Source organism: Ostrea edulis, chromosome 1 (genome assembly GCF_947568905.1).
Source record: "Ostrea edulis chromosome 1, xbOstEdul1.1, whole genome shotgun sequence".
In the NCBI taxonomy this organism is placed as follows: Eukaryota; Metazoa; Mollusca; class Bivalvia; order Ostreida; family Ostreidae; genus Ostrea; species Ostrea edulis.
The window spans coordinates 92724391-92750179 of record NC_079164.1 but is presented as its reverse complement, the minus strand read 5'-3'; the positions used below and the strand labels follow the sequence as shown (position 1 = coordinate 92750179).

The 25789-nt window shown below is 36.1% G+C and overlaps 4 protein-coding genes across 9 annotated transcripts in view; 2 read left to right on the top strand and 2 right to left on the bottom strand.

Moving 5' to 3' along the window:
- Nucleotides 1-4623, bottom strand: part of LOC125673815 (uncharacterized) — a 29261-nt gene extending 24638 nt beyond the window's left edge. Inside the window, exon 1 of one of the 2 annotated variants that reach the window (XR_007369779.2) lies at nt 1124-4623. The gene's annotated coding sequence lies outside the window, so the exon portion shown is untranslated. The remainder of the gene's footprint in view (nt 1-1123) is intronic. The other variant, XM_056166290.1, reaches the window with a different exon arrangement.
- The window catches only part of LOC125673805 (nucleolar complex protein 2 homolog), an 89581-nt gene extending 79618 nt beyond the window's left edge, over nt 1-9963 (top strand). For both annotated transcript variants that reach the window (XM_056166278.1, XM_056166276.1), the window contains exons 12-18: nt 4683-4796; nt 5021-5122; nt 5454-5597; nt 5840-5953; nt 6873-6997; nt 9296-9379; nt 9721-9963. In XM_056166278.1, the coding sequence (XP_056022253.1) occupies nt 4683-4796; nt 5021-5122; nt 5454-5597; nt 5840-5953; nt 6873-6997; nt 9296-9379; nt 9721-9922 (885 nt within the window). In that variant the 3' untranslated portion in view covers nt 9923-9963. The remainder of the gene's footprint in view (nt 1-4682; nt 4797-5020; nt 5123-5453; nt 5598-5839; nt 5954-6872; nt 6998-9295; nt 9380-9720) is intronic.
- Nucleotides 9964-14879: 4916 nt separating this feature from the next.
- LOC125673937 (uncharacterized) lies at nt 14880-17329 on the top strand. The gene has a single exon (XM_048910904.2). It carries the CDS (start codon nt 15328-15330, stop codon nt 17161-17163), a length of 1836 nt encoding a protein of 611 aa, XP_048766861.2. The 5' UTR covers nt 14880-15327; the 3' UTR covers nt 17164-17329.
- Nucleotides 17330-18000: 671 nt separating this feature from the next.
- LOC125673946 (solute carrier family 35 member E2A-like) overlaps nt 18001-25789 on the bottom strand; it is a 12122-nt gene continuing 4333 nt past the window's right edge. For all 4 annotated transcript variants that reach the window (XM_048910917.2, XM_048910923.2, XM_048910933.2 and 1 more), the window contains 4 exons: nt 25333-25581; nt 24605-24658; nt 22130-22333; nt 18001-20582 (listed from right to left, as the gene is read on the bottom strand). In XM_048910917.2, coding sequence (XP_048766874.1) covers nt 20375-20582; nt 22130-22333; nt 24605-24658; nt 25333-25581 — 715 coding nt within the window. In that variant the 3' untranslated portion in view covers nt 18001-20374. The remainder of the gene's footprint in view (nt 20583-22129; nt 22334-24604; nt 24659-25332; nt 25582-25789) is intronic.

Genomic DNA, 25789 nt, shown 5'->3' with positions numbered 1-25789 from the left:
TAAAAAAAAAATCTTATTTCTATTATCACTGAAATATATCATGCAGCTATGCTATATTGTATTCTAAGAATGAGAGGATTGGAGTTCAGATTAAATTTCAACTCTGGTTTTGTGTCATATTTATTATATTCTATATTTAGACATAGTGCAATTCCTGGCACTTAATGAAATAATTAAAAGAAGGCTGGAGCATCTGTCCTGGTTAGAAGTTAAAGATCTTTTAATGGTTGTTTTTTTTTTTTTTTTTTTTTTTTCATTTCTTTGAGTTTGAAAGATATTATACTAATTGGGGTTAATGTATTTAAATGATTGGACCTGCAGAAACTGCACAGGGAAATGTCACTTCATGGTTCTCCAGGTAATATTAGAAATATATGCACATCCCATATTTGTGAAAATTAGATAAAATTAAACCTGCAAAAGGAACATGCATGTACTTAAGAGTGATCGTGATCCAGTGACATGAACTGTCTGTTTTTTAGTCTCTATCGTTTATGCCTGCAAGGAACACATGTTTCCTCTGTGCAACATGCCACAGACCTCTGAAGTTTACTTCATAAAACAGAGATTGGTCATGAAAATGTTTTTTATTTCGATTTTAAACTTGAATGTGGTTGTTTTACTTCAGTCTGTGTCAGTGGGCCATTTAACTCTAATATCCAACAAGAAGAGATTACATAACATTAGTAGACAGATTCAGTGTATTTGGAAGTTTAGCTTCCATTTTGTTGTAGTTTCACATAAAAAAAATTTATGTTATCTACATTAAAGTCATGGGATTTTAACCAGCATTTGGTGTAAAAGATTTTAAAAGAGTCTTTGAAAATCTTTGTAGAAAATCAAATAACTGATACACATTTTATATAACATGATCGCATGGGTGAAGCCAGCTGTTTTGAATTGTTACCAGTGGAGTCATATAATGGTGAGACAGTAGAGCCTAATTGGTCCTGACACTGAATTTTTCAGTACCTCCAATTCAGAAGATGATTAAAAAATCACATCTGTTCATTAATAGTTCAATGAAAGTGAAGTTTGTCATCTTTCGAAGAGTAAGATCAAACTCACTTTGAATTAATTTTACTGTATATTTATTAATTTAGAGGAATTTATATTTCATTACCTTTGGTCATGAACACTTATTTTCTTCATCTATTATCATATTAGAATGCCGGAGTACTAATGCGTGATTAATGCACCAAATATAAACAGCATCTTTGATGAGTATTGTTACCAAATATAACTCATTGCTGATTCATATATGATAATTATAATTGGCTCTCATCGGGTAATCATCACAACGTCAGAGGTCCTGAGACCACTCGAGGTCTGAGTCCACTCGTGGCCGTGACAACGAGTTGACTCAGGGCCCCTGATGTTGTGGGGATGGTTTATACTCAATTGCCCGTTAAAAAACATTGCAATGTTTACATTTATCAGATCTGCTGGACATTTGATTTTCATCACAGTTAAAACAAAAACAAATCTGCATTAAAATATTTCCGTTCCATTTTTAGATTTCTTATTCTATTTTTGAATAAGGATGGAATGAAGGCTTATAAAGGGAAAGGTTCACTTCCCTCAATATCCCATTCTAGGAATGATACTGATTTGTTTTTGTTTGTATAACAAAAGCACATCTGATACTCAATTAAATCCAACTCCCTGTATTCCATTTTTCATGTTTAATTAGCAAAGGCATGAACATGCATTAAATGTTACTTAATGCAACATTGACAATTTGACAGATTGGTGTTAACTTTAATGAAGAATTTCCATTAGCTTTTATCAAGCTTTTATACAGGGGACATTTTTGGCATGCATTTACTTTAGATTAATTGTTTACCAACCTGAGATTTTCAAGTATAACATGAAGCAGAGTTATAAATCACAGTCAATATATATATACATGTGAATTTGATCAGAGATGAGCTCAGGGGTGTACTCTTAAGATAAAAGAATGATGGGTTGACATTCCCTTCCTATAGTATACATGTACTATAGTTTGGGTTGTAGTTTTTACTGTGTAGTCAGCATGGGGTTATCACGAAGTGTATAGTGTGTAGACAGTCTTATGACAGCAGTTATGTATTTTATTCATCATAGACTAAATGATAGGTAAAGAATTCCATTAGTAATAGTGCATAAACCTCTCTAATAATAAATTACTTTGTCAAAATCACCTCTGCTGAAATCTTTCAACATCTTCTGGATTTGGTAGGCAAATTATGTGTACATTCTGGCCATTTATGGGGAAATTGTTTCTATGAATGAATTAAACTACAATTAGAGTCATTTGGATTTTCTGCTTAGTAGTTGAGAACATGATGATCCAAGGACCTCTTTTTCTCCTATTGACCTTTAATCTGTTGCACTTGCCCATGCAGTAGTTAGTTATAAGTGTCATTGCAAGAGTGGATCTGCTGACATTACTCCGGCTTCCATCTGCCCTCTCCTGAAATGATATTAGATACTCCACTGTGGGAATGCCTTATTTGCTCATGAAATTTGTGATTTCAGTTTTACTAATATTGTGTAACCTGACAGTTCCTTATATAGTAAACTGCAAAAACTTTGTGGCATTGAATTTCATATGTGAAGTGTAAATGCAGTATACATCAAATGGGAATTAATGCATTTAGTTTAACTAACAAAATTAGATCTATAAGGGAAAAAAATGATTTGATGGATCCTGACTATATCATTCCCGCTTTCAGTGTCTTATTTAGGCATGAATAGTTGCTATTTCTGAATGCATGACTGATTATTTTAAGGGATCGGCCTTTTCAACATTAAATGCAGGAAATCTTGGCTGACTTCAGGAAAAAAACCTGACAGCCTTTACAGTTATTTCCTTTATACTTGTCAAATTATGATGAAGGTATTTTTTTTCTACATTTATGATCCAACTGTTGCAAATGTAGCTCTTCAAATGCCATTTTTAAACTCTGGAAATAGAATTTGCATGCTATTTTGGGGTGACAAGAGTTCTGTTTCTCATGCCTCTTGCAAATGCAAAAATATGAATTTTGTGTAAGACAAACAAATGTAGGCATCATTATGTAAACAGACTGTATAATCATTCTTTTCTTTTAACTTTCCCATGCTATCTTTTTTCTTGGATGATTCAGATGTTTTTATCTCAAACAAGACTTTCTCATTTTCATCAAAGGAATTTCATTCTAAAACACTGAGTTTGATCTCATGTTAATTACAGCAGCTGCATTTGAGTTGATGAAAGCCTTGGGGAAATGTATCTCCAGTTAAGCCTTTGTTGTAGAACAGCAAGAAAAAAGCAATCATTAGAGTTTATCACAATCTGCATAACCTAACTTACATGCATGAAGGAAAGTGAATCGATTTGATCATCTATCAAAATGCCTTACTGGAGAAGGCACTGACTGAGTGCACACAGTGGGTGCAACGTCTGACCTACTGACATAAATTCCAGGCCACATGCCCTCATGTCAGACAAACATTTAGATTAAAATAAGGTGAACTTCCCTTATACCCTTCTAGTCAACTGCTCAGATGTGTTGATTTGATTATAATTTTCTGCCAGTGATGCAGAAGTGGATTGTATGTGCTCAGAGCTCAGATTTCAGCTGGTTCTGAGTTTTTTGAAGCCATGTCATGGATCATGGTGTTTATTTATACATGAGGTGATTCAGTTGTTTAAAAATGATTCACACACATATGCTAGGTTACTGGTAAGATTGGTGCATGCTTGGAATATCTGTGAAAAATGATATGCACTCTGTTATAGCAGAAACACATTTTTTTGATTGGATTTACCATAACTGGCAAGTTATGATGTATATAAAGGAAGATTTTACCCATAATGAGATTTAAAGGCTGCGATTTGCACATGTTAGAAAGCCTCATCTCCGTGATTTAAAGGCTGCGATTTGCACGTTAGAAAGCCTCATCTCCGTGATTTAAAGGCTGCGATTTGCACATGTTAGAAAGCCTCATCTCCGTGATCAAACACATGTTAGAAAGCCTCATCTCCGTGATCAAACACATGTTAGAAAGCCTCATCTCCGTGATCAAACACATGTTAGAAAGCCTCATCTCCGTGATCAAACACTTACGGTTGTTGAAGACGTAAATGTTAAAATCCTTTATGTTTTCCCACCATGACAAGAATTAAATACCCTGGTAATTTAAAACCATTCAACAAATCACAGTCATAAAAAGGCATGATTTATCTAGAAAGTGATCAAACTTCTGAACAAAACCAAGATTGAAGTATATATGTTGTCAATTAAACATTTGATCAGTATACGAAAAATGTATACCGGTATATTTCCAATGGTGAACCTTTCATGAGCAACATTTATAAGTTAATGCAGGAATGCACCAGAAGTAGTGTCAGATCCCACTAAGTTCTACGCTGGTGAATGAAATTGCTTTTACTTTTGAAAAACATATTAATAAACTTAACAGTCATTCTTTTTGTCTTTGTCTAAAAAAAAAAAAAAATCGTACTGTATATTCTTTAACAATCTAAATATATAAAGAGATCCCAATTTCAGGGGGATTATTCCAAAATAACAAAATTCCAATGTGACAGGGGTGGGGTGGCAACATGGTGTGTATTTTGAGGACAGTGATGTGGGATGGCATAAAGTCACAGAAAAGTTGCAGTACAAGAAAGATAACTCTGAAATTCTTTGCAGGTTTTTGAGCAAACGGACTTCAATAAGCGTCACAAGACTGTCAGCTTAAAACCTTTCAACTTCGCATGTATGCTCAAATTCTCAAAGGCACAACTACAAGAAAAAGCATTTAAAGTAAGTAAACAATAACCATGGCTTTATCATTTGAAATAAAGGAATTGACAAATGTATCTTGGATTAAGCCTTTGAGGTATTTCGAATTATTGTTTCACAGTTTCTTCCGTTTAATTCATTATCTAGATCTCAGATCAGTAAAATCTGATCGTTTTCAGGTGCCCAACAGGAAGCAGACTTTAAGGTAGATTTAAGTTTCATTGCTTTGATCTGATTGATTGTAGGACGGCTTGATTGATCAGCTGTATGAAGTCCTTCTGGACCAGTTACATATTCATGCCAGCTCCATCGGGTTTCCAGAATTAGTTCTCCCAGGGATAATTCAGGTACAAAACACTTCCTCATGTATGCCTGATGGGGGATTAAATAATCAAATCTGTTATATATGTGACAAAGTGCAGAGAGTCCTTCTTCTGATTTATGAGATGCTTTACACGTGATGTACTTCAAGATAAAGGTAAATATTGTCTTTAATGTGTGCACAGTCCCAAGCAATTTCATAAAAGTGCATTCACAAACATGCTGATAGTGCAATGGGTTAATAGTATGCAGAGAGAATAATTAATCACTGTGTTTGAATAAACCATTTTGTTCTGTATTAGAAATGCCCTCAATAAGTACATTTTCTAATGAAGTATTTAATCTGTCTATTTTTAGTTGAGAGATTTTATGAAGAAATGTAAAATTGCAAACTATTGCAAGCAAATTAAACAAATTGTTGAAAAAGTGGATGACAACACAAAATTCATCAACAACAGACGGAAGTCCACCAATATAAAACTGTCAGACACAAAGGCTGTGGTATGTACACTAAATCTACTAACATCTCAATAACGAGAGCATTTACAGACTACTAATAAATTCATATCTACCCCGATAAACTGAATTCACTGTCAGATTAATTTCCAGATGACAGTTATCAAGCCTTAGTTACATAGTCAATCACATGAACAAACAGAACCAATTATTGGACATAAAAAGAAAACGGGGTATGCCTACAACTCCTAAAACAAAGTTTTGTAAGGTATGTCTGTTGTTTGTAGGAAGCATGGGAGAGAGAATGCAAGGAAGCTGGAACTCCACTGGGCAAATTCTACAGCAGTTGGAGGAAGCTAAGAGACCGAGAATTACAGCACCAGATAGCCCAGAAAGACCTGGTAAGTCAACTCAGACAATGTCATGACAGCCCAGACAGCCCACACATAATCATGATAGTCCAGTCAGTGTCATGACAACATGAGATAGCCCAGACAGTGTCATGACAACATGAGATAACCCAGACAGTGTCATGACAACACGAGATAACCCAGGCAATGTCATGACAACATGAGATAACCCAGACAATGTCATGACAACATGAGATAGCCCAGACAATGTCATGACAACATGAGATAGCCCAGACAGTGTCATGAGAAATCCCAGATTGCATCATGACAACATGAGATAGTCCAGACAATGTCATGACAACATGAGATAGCCCATACAATACTATGACAACATGGGATAGCCCACACAATACTATGACAACATGAGATAGCCCACACAATACTATGACAACATGAGATAGCCCACACAATACTATGACAACATGAGATAGCCCACACAATACTATGACAACATGAGATAGCCCACACAATACTATGACAACATGAGATAGCCCACACAATGTCATGTCAGCATGAGATAGTCCACACAATGTCATGTCAGCACCTGATAGCCCAAACTGCATCATGACAACACACAATATTTTAGATTAGACAATTTCCTGACATAATTAGATAGCCCAGACAATGTCATGACAATACCAGATAGCCCAGACAATGTCATGACAATACCAGATAGCCCACACAATGTCATGACAATACCAGATAGCCCACACAATGTCATGACAATACCAGATAGCCCACACAATGTCATGACAATACCAGATAGCTCATAAAAAGAGATAAAATAGTTCAGACAATGATCTGAATGGGTCTGCACCACCAGATAGCTTTGAAGCCAATAACAGTTCTTGCCTTCTGATTACTGATGTAGTGATTTGCAAGATGTCGGCACTTACATATCTTTTTGCAGATTGTTGGGGTGGATGAAATGCCTAGGATTGAGAGAGATAAGGGCCCTGTTAAAGCAACAGATGAAGACAAGAAAGAATTCAGTGCCTTGTTTGATGAAGAGTCTGACAGTGATGATGAGACAAGGTAAATGTGATTGAACAGTACAGAAGTTTAAACTGAACTTACAGGGTTGTGCTTTGATATGGTATAGCAAATATGGATGAGAAAAAAATGTTAAATTTACCAATTTGAAATAGTACAGATTAGTGAATAGTCACCCACACCACTCCCAAAGCTTTGAAACATGTCATTTCCTTCATAATGCATAGAGATCACTGGAAATAGATCTTGAAAGGTTGTCTCCCAAGAAATGAATTTATTAAAACTTAATGAAATTAATGCAAGTTTCAATAAAGGCAAAGTGTCCAATGTGTTGGTGTTGAATACAATGGATATATATCCTCACATAATTTTGCAATGAAAAACTTGAAAATTTGGTGTGTATTTTATGCCACATAAATCATTTTGATAACACAATGCTATACTATTAAGCAATAATTCCAATGTTATTTATTACAATTGTTTTGATTGGACAAAGATAAATATAAACGAGAATTTACACATCAATAAATCCAAAAACGCTATGTATACATACGCGCTTGAAAATAAACAACATTAGTGCTGGGGAAGTATTCAAATTATTGAAGTTGATAATGCAGGGAACAAATTGGAATTATAAGAATCAAACATTCTTTTTGTAGAATTTATCGATGTGTAAACTCTGGACATTTTACTCATAAACTTAACATAAAAGTGCTTTGCACTTTTATTCAGTTTCTGAGTAAAATGTCCAGAGTTTACACATCGATAAATTCTTCAAAAAGAATGTTTAATCCTATAATAACATTGATTTCACATGCTAATTTGACCAACTAGCTCTTCCATAGCTGTTATAGCCCGTTTACTGGTATTTCTTGTGCTTCATACATAATGAAATTTTGTTTAAATGAGAAAAAAAATGTTCAATGACAGCACATTGTTAAAGGAAATGGAATGTTTACAATGGTTTTTTTTCTTTCGAAAATCCCATGTAGACATGTAACATGTAAATAGAAAAGTTTAATGTTTATAAGAGGTAGCATTATTGGTATCAGACAATTTCCTTGTGATATACTCACTCACCATTTCAATATGGCATGTAAAATATGACAATTACATTGCAAGTTGATTAGAGTTGACAACGCGAGGTATTTACCTGATATGTGTTAAACAAATATATTTTCACAATCTTAGGATTATAACATAGTCTATATTATCAGTCTGACTAAAGCCAGCCCCTACTATTCACTTCTACAACGAAGTGAATTAGTAGGGGCTGAGTCAGATTGTCTATACTATATACAGTTATATATCAGTTTGGTGACACTCAACACAATCCTTTTCTAAATCAAAACTTGTGTAGATATTTTCTTCTTTGGCATTTTTTCAATAAACATATGAAATCATGCTGAGTTGTGACATCAAAAAACAAAATATATACATTGGTATGAAATTGATTCCTCCCACATTTATCAGTCTGTATGCTTTTGCTTTATGGGAAAACACTATGAATATGCAATCTCAATTTATTCCCTATTTAGAGTGAGACATAGGCACAATTGTTTCTTGTTCTTTTGTCAATTTGGCCAGATATACTCTTTGATACACAATATTTTGGAATGTTTTTCTCTATGAGCAAAAATTTTGCTTTGACGAGTGCTTAATTTTGTGGTCCAGTACAACCTTGAAAGCAACAAACACTGACTGGCGTGTAAAAATTATGAAACCATAGTATTTAATTTGCACACTCTTGCATAATATTAGCACAACAGGCATAATGAAAAAAAAATCATTAAATGTTTAATAAAACCCTTACTTTACCACCTAGGTCTTGGAGACAACACACTTGGCCCCACTTGTGTCTTAGAAACAACACTGCAAACCTCTGGCCCCATTTCTCTTACTGTTGTCTTAGAAACAACACTGCAAAACTCCAGCCCCATTTCCCCTGCTTGAGTCTTAGAAACAACACTGTAAACCTCCGGCCCTGGATCTTAGAAGTAACACTGTATACCTATGGCCCCATTTCCCCTGCTTGTCTGAGCAAAACAAACCTACAAATCTCTAGCCCATTTCCCCCCATCTTGGTTCTTTTAAAACATAACACTGCAAACCTCTGGCCCTGGATCTTAGAAGTAACACTGCAAACTTCTGGCCCCATTTTCCCCACCTGGATTTCAGAAACAACACCAAATACCTTTGACCACATTTCCGCTGCTTAGGTCTTAGAAACAGCATTGCAAACCTCCAGCCCTATTTCCTCTACAGGGATCTTACAAGACAACACTGCTTGAACTTAAATCAGTGCTGTATAAATTTAACAACTTAAAATTGTTATGGTAGGTTTCTACCAAAGAACGAAAGACCTGCTAAAAGACCAGAGACCAGCAAACCTGGAGACGGCTCAGATGACAGTGAGGACTACAGGTAACGATGAAACATTAACATCCTGACAAACCATATGTTGCTTGGCAGAGACAGTTACTAGCTCCAATATTTTTCATTTGATATTAACACTAATAACTCTTAGTCTACATAATGTCTCACATGTCTCACATGATGACACAGGTCTGACAAGATGGCATCAGACTCGCTTGTATAATTTCTTTTGTCTGTCACCTTAACTTTCCAGTTTTCATAAGGTTGCTTCTCTGACGCATACTTACAATTATTGGCCAATATTTTCTGCTCTGTACTAGTACATTTGTACTTGATGTGAATAGTGTCAAATTTGTTGTAGTTTACCTTTTGTCTGTATATTTTCTCAGTGACTTTGATAGTGATGAGCTTGAGATACTAGCAAGATCTGGAGATGAAGAATCTGCAAGCGAAGAATCTGCAGATGATGATTCAGTGGATGATGATGAGGAGGAGGAGGAAGGGGATGGAAGCAATGATGGTAGTGAAGAAGATGACATTGATGAAAAGGAAGATATTGTCAAAAATTTTGAGCTGTCAGATTCTGATTGATGTATCAATGATTTAATTCATAAGAGAATAAAAGCATAGCTTTACTTTGTTGCACTTTCTTTTTGGGGGTAGGGGTGTTGGGTGTTGTGAGATTAAATGTTTTGCAATTTTTGGCCTTCTGAAACCAATCATTCTAGTTATGAGGACTGCAATGAATAAGCAGCCAATTAATTTTTGTTTTAGGTGAAAAATTGCCTCTCTGTACACATGAGCAACAGATCTTATCTGCTTTGTGAAAAGTACAAGTGTTTCCGGTGTATATCATGCCCTTGTACCATCACTGCCTCACACCATCACTGATAAGGTAGTGCACCCTACACTTTGATTGAATGATGCAAATACAATCAATGGTCTTCCTGTTTGATTATGAAATTAGAAGTGAGGAAAATTTTGAAAATTAGATACATGTACACTTTCAAATTAACAAGATCTTCATAAGCATTCAAACGGTGAATCACTTGACTTAAATAGGCGATATATATACATATATGATATTACATTCATGCAGAAAATCAAACTCCTGACATATCAAACGCACCCAAATTCTATAGCAGAAGTGACAAAACATGAACTATAAATCGTCCTTGTCTTGTTTGTGGTAAAAGGAAAGTAACTCTTGATGCGTCTACAATGCGGGAGGAGGGGCGTGGACTTTCCTTGGCTTACGTTGTATAGTATATACACTAAACCTAGTCGTTACTCATGTTTCAGCTACATTTCGTATGTTATCTCGTTTAGCTGTGGTAATTAATGGAAACCGTTTAGAATACCAAGATCTTGCACAAACAACACCCACTAAGGTGTGGGCGTAGATACAAGGAGATGATGTCCTATCTAAGATATATTTTTCATCTTGAAATAGAGTACAGCGCACTTTTACAGCTACAACTGAAAGACATGAAATGATGCACTTTTCATGTCCTACTGACTCGCGTCGTACGTTCCCTTAATTATGAACTTAAATCCTGGTTATTGTTAAGTCCAATGTCACATTTGACGTGGTTTTAAAAATCTTTGGTGTTCGAACTTTGGACCGAGATGTGAACATTATCTTCTAGTGAATACTACCTATTAGCTCATCGCGAACTTTCATAGTTATCAGAGGCCGGTGTATAGGGTCCCAGGGGCCTGTCCCGTTTTGAAATACTAATTTTTCTTAATTTACAATTATTTTCTCTTTAGAATTCTGTTTCTATCAAGCTAAACTTTTCCAGGGGTAGAGTCCATGTTGGTATCCAAATGCTTAAGAGTCACCATTCTGTTCTCCGTAAACTAAAGATTTCCTGGGGTAAGCCCTCAAATCTCAGCTCAGTAGGTGTCAGAACATGCTCAGGATTCAGACTTCATATAAACTAAACAAAATTATGGGGACAAAGCACCCCCCCCCCCCCCCACCCCTCTGCAGGATTTCATGGATTTACACTCAAATCTTGTTTCCAGCAGCCCGGTCATTCCCCCCCCCCCCCCTTGAAAAATCCTGGATCCGCCACTGACTATGAATGTTTTGTTGTGATTAGAGCCTGAAAACATGCATGCGTTCAGATCTAATTTACGTACATCTACTGGTAAAGTTAATAAAGTCCCGTTAACAGTAGTGTCGGAAGGAGGACTTGAATTCTGTGTTACTTGGTAACAACTTTTATATCTTTGTCGAGTTGATATTATAGTTGTTCGGATTGGATAAATTCCACTCTATGCATGTATATCTTAGTTGAACTTCCCCATACCCATTTGGCGAGTTTTAAGTACAATAAATGCACATTTACGTATTTGCGAACTTTCTAAATTTCTCTCTTTTTTTTTTTTTTATTCTAGCTAGTTTTCATTCAAACGTTCAACATTTACAGTATATATATATAAATTACTGATTTAGTATAAATAGTCGTATACTCGTTTTAACTTCAATATTTGAAATCGCTTCTAGTCCACACGATCTGACTATCAGCATTCGCCATTCCTCTCGTTCCTCTGCCCTGCTCACGTGTCACTCAGTTCCACTCCCGGATATTCCCATCTTTTTCTCTGTCTGTCTCTCTTTCTCCCTCCCTGTACAGTGCCCTGAAGGATTGTCTTGGCAAGCCCTGGGGATCTTGTGACATGACCATACCAACTTAGCATGTAATGATAACAGAAAAAGTACGTTGTTGGGAAAATAGAGCTCTCTCTCTCTCTCTCTCTCTCGCTCTCTCTCGCTCTCTCTCTCTTAATTGCTACATGCTTGGTGGATTTTTGTGTGTACTTTTGGTTAAGTTGATTTACACAAACATTAATTTTTAAAAGATTGAATCACTCGTGTGCGTTAGATCGCGTACGTTAGAAAACAGATTTCAACAGAAAAATTACATTACTGAGAGATACGGATTCGATATACTTAAAACAAAAACCTGTTCCGTTCATTGACCTCTGGTGTACTGTACATATTTTGTCCACCGTGTGTACGGATTAAAAGTTAATGACTGCATGCGTTGGTAGCACACGTAATTTCTGGCATATTGATAAAAATTAATAATGAAGAATTGCTCATCCTTATTATTCTGATCTAAACTGATAATAATAATAGCCTTTATTTACCCGGGATAACACAAATTAGCAAATAGCTAGTTTTCATTGTGGTCCTGCATTAAAACATACACAAACATAAAATTAACATCTAAAATTAGTATCTAAACATGAATACGATATAAAAGGAAAAGGAGGGGAAATATAGCATGAGACACGTACACCTATTAGTGATAAAATTATCACCTAAAGAAGAAAAAATAGCATAAGACACACGCACACACAGTGCCATACCACAACTTCATTTGGCACACCTGAACAAAAAGATGAAAGCACGATGTTTAAGTGCTACTTCTATGAAAATATTCCATCAAATACATAGTAGCTTTAAGAATGCTTTAAAAATTCTGAGACAGTTTGTTCCAAAGGAATGCAGAAGAGTAGCTGTATGAACGTTTAAAATTTTCAGATTAAGCTCTTGGTAAATATAATGAATTAGACGTATAATCATTCGACCTTGTTTGGCTGCAACTCACATCTCTTGTATATTTAAACACGTTTAGGTAATTTGGCGTTTGATTATTTTAAACTTTGAACAGAAAGACAACCTTTCTAAACATAAAATAGTCCTGAATTGGCACCCAGTTCAAACAAGAAAATAAAAAGCCAGTAGAGGTCCTCATATCTCGAATATTTAAAAGTATCCTTGCTGCCCTCTTCTGCAGCTTGAATTTTTTTCTTCTAAATATAGTTAATTTTGCACGTTACACCAGACAGTACAGCAGTAAGTAAATTGTGGAAAAACAATACTATTAAAAACCTTGATAAGTGCATTTGGCGGTATAAAATAACTCACTTATAGCAAGTTTTCTTACAATTTTCTTTGAAATAAACCCCGTGTGTGCATCCCATGATAAAGTATTATCTATATATAAACACCTAATAATTTAGACTGCTTCACAAATTCAATTTGTACACCATTAAAATCTATATTTAACATTCGACATTTCCGTAACCTTTGAGACGTGCCAATAAGCATACATTGTGATTTTTGAAGATTTATACCGAGTTTATTTTTAAGCATCCATTCTACACACAACTTGGGGTCCTCTTGCAATTCTGATTCAATTACATCAACAGATTTATCACTCACGTCCTGTGAAATGTCGTCTGCATACATTGTATCTGAAAAGTGAATCGTTAATGTACAAAATAAAAAATAATGGTCCTAAAATTGACCCCTGAGGAACTCCTAAGGATATACTTTTTTATGTACTGATATACCGTGGACTGCGAAAAATCACATACAGGACACATAGATATGATAAATGACTAAGAATATTGTAGTTCTATCATTTGTCAGTAATTGCACTTGATTTCTACAAAAAATTCCTTAATATCGCTTTAATGTACATCATATATGTACATCTAGTAGACGGATTAGGATATTTTTTGTTGTCAGTAACATTTACCATATATATTCGTCGAAATCAGCGGTAACATTTCGTAAACAATGTAAAGTCAGTCCAAGTACATATGCCGTGAGTTGGCAAAACAGAACATTAGAACATAGTTTTGCGAATTCTTTTAGGTTTGAAATCCCTGTTTAGAACTACGCACAACAAATAGGTGATTTCATTGGCAAAACCCAGGAGTTTCCAGGGGCTTTGCCCCATGGGCCCCACCGGGACTAGGGGGGCCTCAAGACATCTTGCCATACTTTGCGTACATTTTCCTTTTGGCTATACGCGCCCGAGTCTGAGACTTCCCGTCCCAATGGTCTGTATCTTTGTCTCGGTTTCTCACAAGAAAACAGAAATACGGACATGACCAGGGAGTGCAACAGGCTGAGCTGAGAGTTTTATGCTCCGTCCCAGAGGGTCTTGAGTTTATTGAGCCCTGCTGTGGTCTGACCGATCCTCGAGCGCTTAGTGCCGTTTAAATAAGGATACCCGTTTTGTTTACGTCGATTGAACACATACCATTTCATTATTAAATTTTTTATCTTATTCTTTGATGTTTACATTATCGATATTCATCTTTTATGGAGCTTTAAATAGTCAGATTTAGAGCTGACCATAGAACTCTCTTAATTAAGTGGAACAGGTGATAACACATTTTAAGTTTGCAGTAAGGTCAGGGTGAAAACGTTTCCTTGCATATCTATATTTTAAAAAGTATTAGGCGAAAGAAAGTTTTGCATATCTGATCCTTTTCAGTTGAAGATCCTTTAAAATAAGCGAACAACTACGGAAAATGATTTTTAAAAGAGCTGGAGAGTAAAGGCTTCCTAATTGACTTGGTTAATTGCGCACCATTGTGTGATTTAAATGTCATGCTTTTCATCAGATGTTAAAGGATTCTCGTGACGAATATGACATGGATATAGAAATGCAGACCTTGGGATTTTGTTTCGACCCCACAATGGCACAACGCCGAGACAATCCATCGCTTCACTGGGTAGTTTTTGATGAGTTCAGCCCCGATAAAACATCTTTTAAACTCCTGCTGGGGGGAGTTGAAGAATCCATCTAAAGCTTCAATGCAGAATTTTAATGGATTTAAAATCAAATAATCTATACCGATCTGATGACAAGGGTAGCGTCTGAAGCCATTGTTCGGAGCTGAAAGCTGAGTTCAATAATATGGAATTATTTAATCAATGCTTGATCGACCACAACGGATAATTCAATTATTTAGATACCGAACTATTTAATACATTAAGTTAGGTTTGTTTTGAATTTAGAATGGGTAAAAAAAATGTATAACGTTTAAACGTAGTCATGCAGTCCTCCACACTATCCACTGGAGTCTTGATATCGTAATCGCGGTGGATTAGTGCGATAGGAAGCGGGCCGGTCTTCGGCATGTCCCCATCGAAAAGGAATTCGATTATTCCTTGACAAATGGCCACCGCAGGGGGAATAAAAAAACCGAAATCGGCAACGATAAAACAATGTTCGATCTGTGAAGCTAGAGCTGAAGTTAAATGGAAATGTACTAACTGTGATAAAATCATCTGTCAGAACTGCAAGAACCTGCACAAGAAGGTGCGTGCCACTAGTCATCACAAAATTGTCTCCATTGTTAAGAAAGTCCGAAAGGAGAGCAAGGGGGAGGACAATGCGAACGGAGTAGGGGGAAATGAAAACCATGATCAGAACTTTCTGGATTCGAATGATGGAGGGTCATCGTCGGGTAAAGCTGATTCATCACCCAAGAGGCCATTGGTAATGTGCTTGAAGCACAATGACTCTGCTTTGAAGTGGTTCTGCAGTTCCTGTGAACTCTCTATCTGCAGTGAATGTGCGAAAAATGAGCATAAGTCGCATGTCATGGCGGATCTTTCTGTTTACCAAGATCGAAAACAGAAAAAATGGCAGCGTTTCGTAGATATCTTAGAGGATCACGAACTACCAGAAACGCTGGGACGAATGAAAAGAATCAAGAAAGCAAAAGTGGATTTTGATTCGAACATCATTGCAGTGAAAAGGGAAGTGTGGATGCGATACGACGAATTCATGTTGAAACTTGGAAACGAGCGCCAAAAAATTCTCTCGGAATTGGATGAAATTCAGCATCGAGAGGAAAAGGTTTTCTCCGAGGCTGTTCAAAAGATGGAGCGAGAGATAGCTGTGCTTGAATCGTCACTAAATTCCATTAAAGGAATGATCGAATCATTAAACACACACACATTATCGGGAAATTTCGAGGACGTCCGCAAAGAGGTCGAAAAATTAAAGAAAACCCAGTGCCCTAACCCTGAAAAAGTAGCGTTCAACGCACATGACGTGACGGAGAAGATTGTGTCCCATTTATACGGCAAACTAGAACGTCGATTGGAAGATGCGCCATCTCTTCCACCCAGCCGCACTGATCTATCGGGATTGTCGACTCCAGGTGTCGATGTTTCGCTGTTATCGTCTTTTGCTACTGACTTGCCTTTCATTCGAACCATCTGTCCAGTGAGTAGCGACGAAGCGTGGATTGGCTGCTGGCAGCAAGAACATATGTTTTTAACCTCTTCCAGTGGTAATGTGAATCGAACAGTCGGTGGTAAAGTCATGGACACGTGCATTATGGGTAACGGTGATCTGCTAATCGTGTGTTACTTGAGCTACAATCTAAAATGCATTGGGAAAAACGGGAAGTTAAAAGAGCTGAAATCAGATCTGCCGCTGTATCCAACTGGTATTGTCGCATTGAAAAACGGGGACATCATTTTGAGTTTGGTTGATAGGTATGATCTTAAGATGGACGAAAACAGCATCCGTCGATTGATGAAACTCGACAAAGATGGAAACACTCTCCTGATCGTCGAAAATGACGTAAACGGGAAAGCAATCTTTACATACCCAGCGAAAGTAACGGTGAATATAAATGGTGATATATGCGCTATAGACGAAACTGGCGAATATTCTGGTAGGCTCGTGGTGTTTGACTCTGCAGGCGATCTGAAATTTGAATATGGGGAACAGGACAGTACATTTGAAGAAACGTGTGATCTCAGCTGCTGCGCATGCGACGGAGAGGCTAGAATCGTGGCTTCTGATTGGCTCCATCACAAGATCCATATTCTGACAGCGGACGGTTGTTTCATTGGCTACCTTCTGACGGAAGATGATGGGATACATTTCCCGTTCTGTTTGTCGTTTGGTACTGATGGGGTATTGTGGATAGGGTGCAAGCTGACGAGGGAGGGTGCGAAGGGAGACATCGTCAGGGTTAACTACAAATGTTAAACTTCGTGAAATGTCCTCCTTCGCAATATGTTGTGTAATCGATGTAAAACCGACTCTCTGCTGTGGAGAAAGACAAACTCCCGGTGACCACTTGATGACATTGGATTTGGATTTAATTGTGCTCTTCAGGGGTTTTAGAAATACACAGTGCATGCTTATTTTCAAAGTTCTTTGTTTCTTATCCACAGGGTCCGACATTATGGGACCATTACGGAACGCTAAACTCAAATAGTTGAAAGATATCGCCACTTAGTTAATTATAACCAATGGATGCATTGAATAAATGAAAGATATCTTCTAATGAATTTTAAACTGTGCATATAGTAATATTAAATTGAAGTAGTTACTGTATGCGTATTTTAAAATTCATTAGAAGATATCTTTCATTCTACAACACCAGCGTTCCATAGACCATGGTTACAAGTTCTCTAGTTAGTTTAGGGAGGGTACCTTTCCAAAAAAAATGCTGTAAAAAACAAATCTCGCCCACATTTAGCTTATTTTGTAGATTTTTTCTCTCATAAAACTAAATGAAATCAAGTTCTCTATCCTCATGTTTTAATCAGTCTATGATGTATCCACATCTCCGTAAAATGAAAACCAGTAACAGTACCAGGTTCTCTCCTCTTTTATAAACTTTTTGTGTAACATTGAACAGAGTCTTTAAAGCGTTTTATTTATACTGGTTGGTGGGTACCCTTTTCAAGAGTGATGGAATGTAAAAACGGTGAAAAACATACCGTACCATGGTCTATCTTCTCTTTTGAGATTTATATAATGCCTGGAGAAATGCCTGAAATACCCTTGGTCATAATCTTTTAAAATACAAATAAAACCGGGTTTTCCACAGTTTATTACCTTATCATCTTCAGTTAAATATACATATTGGACCCATTTCTAAATCACCAAACAATGCACATCAATCCTCGACCGCAATCCTAAAACACATTATTTATCACTTCTACTTCATAAGAAGAATCTTTAATTCAATTCACGAATACAAAATTAGGAATTATACATAGAACAGAAATACAATATATAGTTTTTAATAAGATGTGGTAAAGGCACGTGATACAGTGTGTCCCTCAACATATTGTACATGACACTCTTACTTATTAAGTTATGGAGCCACACAGTTACAGAAACCCTGAGCATACAAATAATTCCACTATATCTACGTGTGCCTCTGTAATTCTATGTTCTTTTAATGAAAGACACAAAAAGTTTAACACAAACATCAATGACACAGCCCTTTTTGTATCGCAGGACATTTTTCACTTGCTACCAGGGTTAATGACTTTGGAGCCATAAAACATTACTTTGAGTTTTGGTGACCTTGACCTAATAAAAGTACTCACTTATACAAGTTAAGAATATCGCTTATATTTCCTGATTTAACATCAAGTTGAATTTACAGAAGGAGCATTGTTTGAATTTAAATACATGTACATGTATTCAATAAAAACACTAGGTAAAAAGGAGCTGTAGAAAGCACAAGTACACAAAATAAATATAATAAATAATGTCTTTTGTAGCAATACATGAACAGTAATCAGTCAAAATTAAACAGTTATTGATCACATTATGGGTCAACATGGAGGCTTTAGTCAACAGTCAACGTGAAGATTGACTTACAACATCATGCTTTTGGATTCTATTTCAGTACTTCATTTTCCATTTGTATAAAGAATAAATTGTACATTCAACAATTTCATACAATGCAAAATCAATTGGGACATTTAAAATATCAGTTGATAAATAATATTTAATGGCAAGTCCAAGTTAGACATTGTACCCTACAATCTAACCTAATGTTGAACTAAATCATAAATATACCATGCACATAGAAGCAATAACAGTATTTTTCTTTAAGAATAAAAATAAGCCAATGCTAAATTGTCCACATGAATAAAGGAATTGTTTTTAAAAAATTACACGTGCGAAAAATTTGAATAAGTTTTGGAGATTTATTTTACTGAATCACAGAACATTTTTTTATTTTACCAAGTAACACCATATTTAATTATAAAATAAACGTCATGGCTAAAATGAGAACAATTTAAAGAGTGTGTTTATCGCTACATACATTTGGTGTGACTAGTTTTCTCTACACATAATAACCACAGATACCAGATGCATACATTAAGTACTGGTACTAATACTGCACTCCAATCCATAACATACGCTCTTAAAACTTATTCTTTTTTTTAATACTGTGACTCCTGCGCAATATAATTCTTGGTAGCTCCATTTTAAGAGGTTACATCAGTGAAGTAATCATGACAGTGGACAGTGTTTAAGGATTGTCAACCAGAACAACAGTATGTAGAGTCCTTCTTTCTTTAGGATTCCTGCTAAACAGAAATCAGTGATAGGTTTACCCCCCCCCCTCCCCCCCTCAAAAAAAACCCCTGATGCTACAACGCATCTACTGCCAAGTAGAACACATAAAATCTTTAAGTAACAAACCGGCATCCTAATTCATTTGACTGTTGAACCATGTCATATACCCGATTATTTCAGGTAGTCCTTGAAAATTGTCTCTCATGAATTTATAGATTTTATATGGTGTTAAGAACTTCCTTACTGTCCTCTCATATACAAACCTCGCTATCTTGAGCTCGATGGGGTCAGGAAAAAACTTCAAGATATACCTGGATTAGAGATTTTGAGGTTAAAATAAATAAATAAAATGTAGTTGGGACTTTTAAACTCCTTTCGACATTACCATGGTATTCGAGATACCAATGCTCAACTGTATTTGGTGAATGAGGATGTACAAATATTGGGGCAAGTTATATCATCTCCAATCAGCGTTTAGGCTCATTTATCCTAAAACAATATAAGTGTATATACATTTTCTACATATTTCATGGATACATATCATCTAAAAATCCCCAAATTTCTTTTTAAAAAAATTATTGTATATTACAAGTAAATATTCTGAAGTATCAAATGATGTCACACAAAATCCACCCCTACACTGTTGTGAATTTTCCTCTTTGTATGAAATGTTGTTTAACAACAAAAAGACAAATGGATGACAAAATGACTGCTCTTTACATAAAGTTACTGAACATGAATGTATACAACATTAACAACAAAGCAGATCCGAGTCCAGTTTCTCTCCGAGTGTTAGACTTCTTTATGTGATGGAGGGGAAACTCTGTGTGTTAGACTTCTTTATGTGATGGAGGGGAGTCTCTGTGTGTTAGACTTCTTTATGTGATGGAGGGGAGTCTCTGGGGTAGTGCCCTCGAAGCTCTCGTAGATTGTGGTCATAGTCTTTAGCTTTGGTATACAACAATACACCAATGGTCACTACAATTGTACCTAGTCCACTAAGGAATGTCACAGGGTTACCAAATAATATCACAGAAATCCAGATCAGGAATGCCCGCTTTACTGTGTTAGCCACACTAGAAAATTCAGAAATACAATGAAAAATGAAAGAACAAGATGTGTTTGTGAAACACAAATGCCTCCGATAATGGCCAAGGTCACAAGGACAAATATCTTGGTACCAGTAGAAAGATCTTGTAACAAGAAATGCTCATGTGCAATATGAAAGCTCTAATATTTAACATTTAGAAGTTAAGACCAATGTCAAATTTTTAAAAAGTAGGTCAAATGCCAAGGTCAAAAGGTTTAGTACCCACGGAAAGGTCTTGTCACAAGGAATACTCATGTGAAATATCAAAGCTTTAGCACTTACTGTTTAAAAGTTATTAGCAAGGTTAAAGTTTCAGACAGAATTACAGAATGACAGACAGGACAAAAACAATATGCACCCCTATCTCTTCGATCTTGGGGACATAAAAAGTGAGCAAGCTCACATACCCCACAATAAATGACAATGTTTTACATAATGATTGGCAGTGCTATACATAAAATACAACAAATTTTACTATAAAATACTTGGTTCACCCATTTAAGTAGACGGCACCACCCGAGTCATATGCAATATTGCTTAGAAATATAAATTATGTAAAATACTAAAACAAAAAACAGACTTATTACACATAGCTTAAAAACTGGTTTCACACAAGTTATACTAAATAGTTTGTTTTGGCAAAAGAGGCATAACTCCCAGAAAAAGAATTTCCTATCTTTGAATATGCACTTCTACAAAGTATGTCCTTATTAATGACAAAGTTTCATGAAATTCTGTTCAGTGATTTCAGAAAAGTTGCGCTGAAAAGAACAGGACTGACAGATGTGTCAAAAACATTATAACCTCCACAAGTCGTGGCATGGGGTATAAATATAGACATAATTATCATATGCCAATGCATAGCACTTACGTACTACAGAATGAAAGTATGGCACTGATTACTTGAAGGAATTCCAGCGAGATGTTTATGGCTTTTAGTATGAGGGGTTATAATTTTTATGATTAACATAGGTATAAAATTTATAATATTAGAAACTGAAACACATGGAAATCAGTAAATTGCAGCAATTTTATCAAATGTATATCTTCAGTATAAGTACGCATATACCCAATATGTAGTACTATGTACCATACATAAAATGGTTTTATTTGTAGTTAAAGTTAAAAGGATATTTTATCCACATCCAAAATTTCACAAAGCTTACAAAGGTCCACAATATTTACTTAATCCAAGTAAAAAATACTAATTCATTGTAAAATTTCAGAGCAATAAAACTCCTAACATTATGCATGCCTATCCTATATTTACAACTGCCCTGGAATTACATGAAATATTTCATTTTTATCCAGAGTGGACGGTCCAGGAGGTAAAAATTTATCACTGAGGGGGGATAAAAAACATGCATCTTATATGCAGCATTCCGTCAGATATATAGTACATGTTTCGTTAAAAGACTCATTCAATAATAGCATTATAATACTACAGTCTCAATCTATGTGACATTAATGTACTAATGAAGCCATCATTAAATAAACCAAACACATATTGATACAAATAAACTTAGTACTTACCTGTGCGTGACAGGTGATATATAGCCCATTAACACGTATGCAGATATACTTTGGAAATGAAAGAAAACTCCATTAGCTATCAGAGCTATAACCATTATTTTACTCATGGAGGCCTCAGCCTTATCAAAGTCTATCAAAAAGAAACAGGCAGGAACTTGTACTATCACGGAAGATATGCTGGTGTAGAACTGGAGCTCTGCCGGGCTGTCAATCAGAACAGAAAGAAAATTATCAAAGGAATGAATTTCTCATTTATTTTCTGAGTAACAACACAAATTTATTACTAATTATAAAATAAAACAAGAGCTCCGCAAAGCAGGGCATATCCCCTTGCAATGAGTGTCTACAAGCTTTTTCTATGAAGTCCCATAGTAACTTTGATCTTTTGATCCCAAACTAAAAAGGGTTCCTCTCTTGAAAACAAAGCTACATTTTAAGTATCAAATCAATCAAGCATATATCATCTACGCAAGTCAAGAGTTATTGATTCATTACCTCACATTGACCCTTGACATCAGTCACCATTCAAAACATGGTTTGAGATGGAGGATGACGCAATGCGCTAAAATTAAATCAGCCATTACTCCTTGTTTCGGATACAAGTTTGGTGAAGAACATAATTAGAAAGTAAAAAATGGCGTCTATTGATGAAAAGATAAGTGAAAAGCATCTAAAACTTTGTCTAATTGTTTTTTCAAAGAAAATGAATTTCTGAGAATCAATCAATGGTATCGTTCCACTGGTGACTGGCCACAAATTCTACACCATGTTGCCATCGCTATGCGTGTTAAGATTCATTTTCGGCCAACTATGAAAACCTTTTTTGATTGGCTCCATGCTACATAATTTGCTCCATCTCAAACCCATGTTTTGAATGGTGACCGATGTCAAGGGTTAGTGTGAGGTAACAAATCAATAACCCTTGACTTGTGAAGATGGTCCTGTAGAGTGTCTACAAGCTTTTTCTATGTCTTTCTCTCTTGATAACAAAGCTACCAATAAAGTATTAAAATCAATTAAGCAAAACATGTGGCCAGTAGAGTGTCCACAAGCTGAGTGTTACACACACACAACACACACCAGTAGAGTGTCCACAACCTGAGTGTTACACACACATACACCTGTAGAGTGTCTACAAGCTTAGTGTTACACACACATACCACACACCTGTAGAGTGTCTACAAGCTCAGTGTTACACACACACACACCTGTAGAGTGTCTACAAGCTTAGTGTTACACACACACACACCTGTAGATTGTCTACAACCTGAGTGTTACACACACACACACCTGTAGATTGTCTACAAGCTTAGTGTTACACACACATACCACACACCTGTAGAGTGTCTACAAGCTCAGTGTTACATACACACACCACACACCTGTAGAGTGTCTACAAGCTTAGTGTTACACACACATACACCTGTAGAGTGTCTACAACCTGAGTGTTACACACACACACACCTGTAGAGTGTCTACAAGCTTAGTGTTACACACACATACCACACACCTGTAGAGTGTCTACAAGCTCAGTGTTACACACACACACACCTGTAGAGTGTCTACAAGCTTAGTGTTACACACACACACACCTGTAGATTGTCTACAACCTGAGTGTTACACACACATACACCTGTAGATTGTCTACAAGCTTAGTGTTACACACACATACCACACACCTGTAGAGTGTCTACAAGCTTAGTGTTACACACACACACACACCTGTAGAGTGTCTACAAGCTCAGTGTTACACACACACACCTGTAGAGTGTCTACAATCTCAGTGTTACACACACACACACACCTGTAGAGTGTCTACAATCTCAGTGTTACACACACACACACCTGTAGATTGTCTACAAGCTCAGTGTTACACACACACACCTATAGTGTCTACAAGCTCAGTGTTACACACACACACACACCTGTAGAGTGTCTACAAGCTCAGTGTTACACACACACACCTATAGTGTCTACAAGCTCAGTGTTACACACACACACACACCTGTAGAGTGTCTACAAGCTCAGTGTTACACACACATACCACACACCTGTAGAGTGTCTACAAGCTCAGTGTTATACACACATACACACACCTGTAGAGTGTCTACAAGCTCAGTGTTACACACACATACCACACACCTGTAGAGTGTCTACAAGCTCAGTGTTATACACACACACACACACCTGTAGAGTGTCTACAAGCTCAGTGTTACACACACACACACACACCTGTAGAGTGTCTACAATCTCAGTGTTACACACACACACACCTGTAGAGTGTCTACAAGCTCAGTGTTACACACACACACACATACTAACCCACACAAGAACGTTTCATTACTATATCCCCTCTCACAATGAATTGCAAGGGGATAACAAATGACAATAAGTACATTAAAATTCATTTTGGTCAGCAGAAAATATTTAATATACATATTGTTAAATCTGAAGAATAAAAACACAATAACTTACGTATATTTAAATTTCTCTCCACTTATCAATATTTTTGAATATACATTCTGCATACTGAAAAAAAAAATATTAAAGAGACTGTAACCTGACTTGGTGATATATAAAATACAAATATATATAGAAAGAAGTGGTCTGTATCAGAGGTTCAGACATTTTGTTCTCAATATCAACATAGATAATTCAGTGAACATTGACTTCATCACACACAGTCCAATAAATATATTAAATGTGAGTCAATAATTACAGTGCTTCTGACAAAATTCATGCTGATTCTACGATATGACTCAAAATTTAAGGCATAACAAAGCTACTACAGCTCAGAAAATTAAAACTGAATACTGCATTCAAAATCTATCAGCAGAGATCCACTTTAAATGTATTTTAAAGAGGAATGCTATATCATCATAATGGCTGACTTCCTTTTTAAACATGAATGAAAACATAAATATCAGCAATATGAAATTGATCTATTCCTTTTGGAGTTAATAGCCTAGCTAAGTAGCATAGTAGGTTAGCACGTCGACTGCTACACTGTAAATCTCTGCTTAAGTCCAGTATGGGTTTTAATTTTTTTTTCCAAATTACTTTCTACTAAAACTCTGTTTTCATTTGAAAGTTTTCAAATCATTGTTGTACATATCCTCCATTTTTCATCCACATCAAATTTCTCTGGTGTAGCATTCCTCCTTAACACCAATTTGTATTTTAAGATTGAGTTTTATCCTTACCATTCTGTTAGATTTGTAGCTAGTGCTGCAACGAATCCTTGCACATTAAAACTAAGTTCATAAGCTGAGCACAGTGCTAGTCCTCCCATGATGGGAATGAGAGACAGGAATGTATAGAAACCAGTGTACTCCCCAATCAGAACCTGTGAGATGAACACAGTAAACAAAGGGGCAGAACTCTTGACTGTCTCGGTGAAGGATACTGCCACGTACTTTAGAGCCACCAAACCAAGGACAACAGTGGAAAATCTACATCAAAGAGGCAATAAAAAGAGAAAGGATAATCAGATGATTCAAGAAAGCTGCTTAAAGTACAAATTTCTTGCCACAGTTTGAAAGTGTCATGCTGTGCTAGAGTTGATTTGGTCATGTCAGATTTGATTTCGGAATGTATAGACATGTATTGTTTGAAATAAACTTTAGCTGTTTCATTGTTTGCATTTCTCAATAATGCAAA